Raw genomic sequence first — 4,493 nt, forward strand, 5'->3', positions numbered from 1 at the left:
GGCGTGGGGTGATAGAACTTGGGGACACAGGGGCGATGGGGCACATGGGGGGCAAGGGAACACGGTGTGTGGAGGATAGAGGGGGAGGACCATGGGGACACAGGGGACATGGTGGGCAGGGAGGCACTGCTCAAGGGGATGGGGTGCATGAGCACTGGGGGAACATGGAGGACACAAGGGATGTGGGGGCAAAGGGGGCACCGGGGGGCCATGGTGGGGGACAAGGAGTACCGGGCGAGGGAAGGGGGTGTCCATGGGTGCCCACACCCTGTCACCCGCTGGCACCCGCCAGGTTTCTGTCACCTCTACCTGCCCCCGGACAAGTTCCCCCGCGGGTTCAGGTTTGACGCCGACGAGGTCAACTTCCCCACCAGCAACCTCTGCTTTGTGGGGCTGATGTCCATGATTGACCCGCCCCGTGCCGCTGTCCCTGACGCCGTTGGCAAGTGCCGCAGCGCTGGCATCAAGGTGAGAATCCCTTCGCCATGAGCCCCTTGATGCCCCCCTGAGCATGGGTCACCCCTCTGTGTGTGTGTGTCCCCAAGGTGATCATGGTGACTGGGGACCACCCCATCACAGCCAAGGCCATTGCCAAGGGGGTGGGCATCATCTCGGAGGGCAACGAGACGGTGGAGGACATCGCCGCCCGTCTCAACATCCCCGTCAGCCAGGTCAACCCCCGGTAGGTGCCGGTGTCAGGGGTGGTCCTGGGTGGTCTGGCAGCCTCCACTGAGGCTGTGGTGTGACAGGGAGGCGAAGGCTTGTGTGGTACACGGCTCCGACCTGAAGGACATGACCTCGGAGCAGCTGGACGAGATCCTCAAGAACCACACCGAGATTGTCTTCGCCCGCACGTCCCCCCAGCAGAAGCTCATCATCGTGGAGGGCTGCCAGCGCCAGGTGCCCTGTCCCTGTGTACCCTGCTGCCCCTGTCCCTGTGCCCCATGATGTCCCTATCCCCATGCTTCACGGTGCCCTTGTCTCTGTGCCCCATGGTGCCCCCAGCCCTGTGGTGTCCCTGTCCTGGTGCCCTGCAGTGCCCTGTCCCCGTTCTCCACCTTGTCCCTGTCCCCGTGCCCCTTTCCCTCTACCCCAAGCTACCCTGCTGTCCCCGTGCCCCTTGATGTCCCAGTCCCCATGCACCATGGTGCCACTATCACTGTGCCCCACCGTGTCCCCATCCCATGCCCCACGATACCTCCATCCCCATGCCCTCCTGTGCCCCGTCCCTCTGCCCCACGGTGCCTGACCCCTGTGTCCCCAGGGTGCCATAGTGGCAGTGACAGGGGATGGGGTGAACGACTCCCCGGCACTGAAGAAGGCTGACATCGGCATCGCGATGGGTATCGCTGGCTCGGATGTCTCCAAGCAGGCGGCCGACATGATCCTCCTCGATGACAACTTCGCCTCCATTGTCACTGGCGTGGAGGAAGGTCAGTGCAGGCCCCTCCATGGCCCTCCTCCCCCTGGACGGACGCCTGCCACCCCTGTCACCCACCGCCCACCATCCCCACAGGGCGCCTGATCTTTGACAACCTGAAGAAGTCCATTGCCTACACCCTGACCAGTAACATCCCCGAGATCACACCCTTCCTCCTCTTCATCATCGCCAACATCCCCCTGCCCCTGGGCACTGTCACCATCCTCTGCATTGACCTGGGCACTGACATGGTGAGGATGGGGGGCACGAGGGGTGATGGGGGGGACGGGGGTGACAGGAGGTGACGGATCACCCCACCACCCAGGTCCCCGCCATCTCCCTGGCATATGAGGCAGCAGAGAGTGACATCATGAAGCGCCAGCCCAGGAACCCCCGAACGGACAAGCTGGTGAATGAGCGGCTCATCAGCATGGCCTACGGGCAGATCGGTGAGGGGCGGGCACACCGGCCTCCCCAGGCGGTAACAGGGGCAATGGGGGCCACCAGCACTGGTGGCACCCCAGGACCCACCAGTGTCACTGGGCATCCGCTAGAGATACTGGGGACATCCCCCCCAGCTGGCATCATGGCCCCTGTGTGAGACCAGGGCACCAACTAGTGACCCCAGAGCACTCACTCGAGATATCAAGGGCACGCCAGGACCCACTGGTGATACCAAGTGATGTTCCCCCAGCTGGTGTCTGGAGTCCCATGTGACTCTGGGCACCCACTGGTGCTAGTGGAGCACCCACCAGTGACACCAGGACAGAGAGTAGCATCGGGCTGTGCCATGATTAGCCAAGACCTGACCCTGCACCCCAGTGGCCCTTGGGGTGCTGATCCCCGGGTGCTGCTCCCTGATCCCCGGGTGCTGCTCCCTGATCCCGGGGGTGCTGATCCCCAATCCCGGGGTGCCGCTCCCCCAGGGATGATCCAGGCACTGGGCGGTTTCTTCACCTACTTCGTGATCCTGGCTGAGAACGGCTTCCTGCCTGGCACACTGGTGGGCATCCGCCTGGCCTGGGATGACCGCTCCACCAATGACCTCGAGGACTCCTACGGCCAGGAGTGGGTGAGTGAGCTCCTCGCACGCCCCTCGCATGCCCACTTGTGTGACTGCCTTCGCACAGCTCTGCTCTGCCTGTGCTTACAGACGTGTGCCCTCGCCCGCCTGTGGCTGTGCATGCACAAACCCACCCCTCAGTTTGTGCAAAGGCTTTGCGTGAGTGTGTGTACACACGTGTGCGTTTTTCTGTTTGCACGTGCCCTCACAGCCCTGCACATCCCCTCGCACGCCTGTTTGTGCACTTGTCTTTGCACAGCTGTGCTCATGTGCGTGTGCTCACACGTGCCTAGGCAAGTGTGCCCTCACGTGCCTGTGCTTGTGCAAAGCCCTTGCATGTGTGCGCACACCCACGTGAGTGTGTTTGCACACACCGTCCCACACTCATCCTTCTTCTCATCCCCTCGCACACTTGCTCATGCACCTGCCCCTGCGTGGTGCGTGCTCGTGCGTGCCCTCCCATGTGTGAGCGTGTGAGAGGGGGGGACGCCGAAGGTTGCCCGGAGGGCGTGCCCCCCCCCCCCCAGACCTATGAGCAGCGCAAGGTGGTGGAGTTCACCTGCCACACCGCCTTCTTCGCCAGCATTGTGGTGGTGCAATGGGCCGACCTCATCATCTGCAAGACCCGCCGCAACTCTGTCTTCCAGCAAGGCATGAAGTGAGTGTCCCCCCTCTAACCCCAGCACCCATGGGTGCTCTTCCCCAGCCCCCCCACCCCATGCCTTGCACCCATACTGCTGTCCCGCAGGAACAAGATCCTGATCTTCGGGCTGCTAGAAGAAACGGCGCTGGCAGCATTTCTCTCCTACTGCCCTGGCATGGGGGTGGCCCTGCGCATGTACCCCCTCAAGTGAGTGGGGGGGGGGCCCCCCGGCCCTGCCCCCCCCCCCCATGGGTGCCCTCCTACTAACGCTGCTCCCCCCCAGGGTTACCTGGTGGTTCTGCGCCTTCCCCTACAGCCTCCTCATCTTCGCCTACGACGAAGTGCGCAAGCTCATCCTGCGTCGCTACCCCGGCGGTGAGTGAGACCCCCTCCTTGCATGGCCCCTCCCTCAAAACCCCCCACGGCTATTGCCCCCCCAGGGTGGTCACTGCTTTCCCCCCATTTGGGGCACACTCCCCCCAAAACCCCCAGTATGGGCTCTGCCCCCCCAAATCCCCCCTTTTTGAGCACCCCAAAGTCCTCACTGACCACCTCAAGTGGCTACTGCCCCCTGCCCTGAGTGGCACAGCCCCTTTAGCCCCTCATCTTGCTCCACTGCCCACCAAAGCAACTGCTGCCCCCAAAACCACCCTCAGGGCTGGCACATGCCCCTGAAGGATTTGGGGGGGCACCAGGGGAGGAGGTCTTAGGGGATACCAGGGGTGGGTGGGGGCATCCACAAGGGTTGGGGGGAGACCCAGGGAAGTGGGGAGCCCCCATAGGAGAAGGGGATACCCAGGAGAGGTGGGGGGCACCCAAGAGGGATGGAGAGCACCCAAGGGATGGGCAGACACCCACAGGGTCTGGGGCACATGCAGGGGGGGGGGGGGACCCCCATCTGATCCCCCCCCCTCGATGCCTGCCCCCTCGCAGGCTGGGTGGAGAAGGAGACCTACTACTAGACGTCTGTGTGGGCAGCCCCCCCCCTCACCCCAACTCTCCACCCCTGTACTAACCCCGGGGACTGGCGCTGCCGGGCATGGGACCCCCCCGGCCTGGGGCGACCCAGGAGTGCGGGGGGGCACCCTCTGCTCCCCCGTGGGGCACCCAGACCCCCCCACACCTTCAGAGCAATAAACCAGTTTAACCCTTTTGTGCCTGGTCCCTTTTGTGGGGGGACAGAGAGACCGGGGGCGGCAGGATGGGGGGCACAGGGGGAGGGATGGAGCCTGGTTTCCCCCGCCCCTTTCTCTGTGTCCCCCAGTACCCCATATCCCTCCCTTGTTAGCTGATGCCCCCCTCTCCATGTCGCCCCCATGACCCCCCATGTGCCTTCCTGCCCCCCCCCTCCGGGGCCCCCCTGTGGG

The 4,493-nt window shown here is 64.3% G+C and overlaps 1 protein-coding gene across 1 annotated transcript in view; it reads left to right on the forward strand.

Annotated features, from left to right (window-relative positions):
* The window catches only part of LOC104831341 (sodium/potassium-transporting ATPase subunit alpha-2), a 12,356-nt gene extending 8,268 nt beyond the window's left edge, over window positions 1–4,088 (forward strand). Inside the window, exons 12-22 of the mRNA XM_010566867.1 lie at window positions 293–468; window positions 546–682; window positions 750–900; window positions 1,265–1,433; window positions 1,517–1,671; window positions 1,746–1,869; window positions 2,347–2,492; window positions 3,011–3,141; window positions 3,232–3,333; window positions 3,410–3,501; window positions 4,060–4,088. Coding sequence (XP_010565169.1) covers window positions 293–468; window positions 546–682; window positions 750–900; window positions 1,265–1,433; window positions 1,517–1,671; window positions 1,746–1,869; window positions 2,347–2,492; window positions 3,011–3,141; window positions 3,232–3,333; window positions 3,410–3,501; window positions 4,060–4,088 — 1,412 coding nt within the window. The remainder of the gene's footprint in view (window positions 1–292; window positions 469–545; window positions 683–749; window positions 901–1,264; window positions 1,434–1,516; window positions 1,672–1,745; window positions 1,870–2,346; window positions 2,493–3,010; window positions 3,142–3,231; window positions 3,334–3,409; window positions 3,502–4,059) is intronic.
* The last annotated feature ends 405 nt before the right edge of the window (window positions 4,089–4,493 follow it).

The sequence above is a fragment of the Haliaeetus leucocephalus genome, unplaced genomic scaffold (genome assembly GCF_000737465.1).
Source record: "Haliaeetus leucocephalus isolate CR32 unplaced genomic scaffold, Haliaeetus_leucocephalus-4.0 Scaffold219, whole genome shotgun sequence".
In the NCBI taxonomy this organism is placed as follows: domain Eukaryota; kingdom Metazoa; phylum Chordata; class Aves; order Accipitriformes; family Accipitridae; genus Haliaeetus; species Haliaeetus leucocephalus.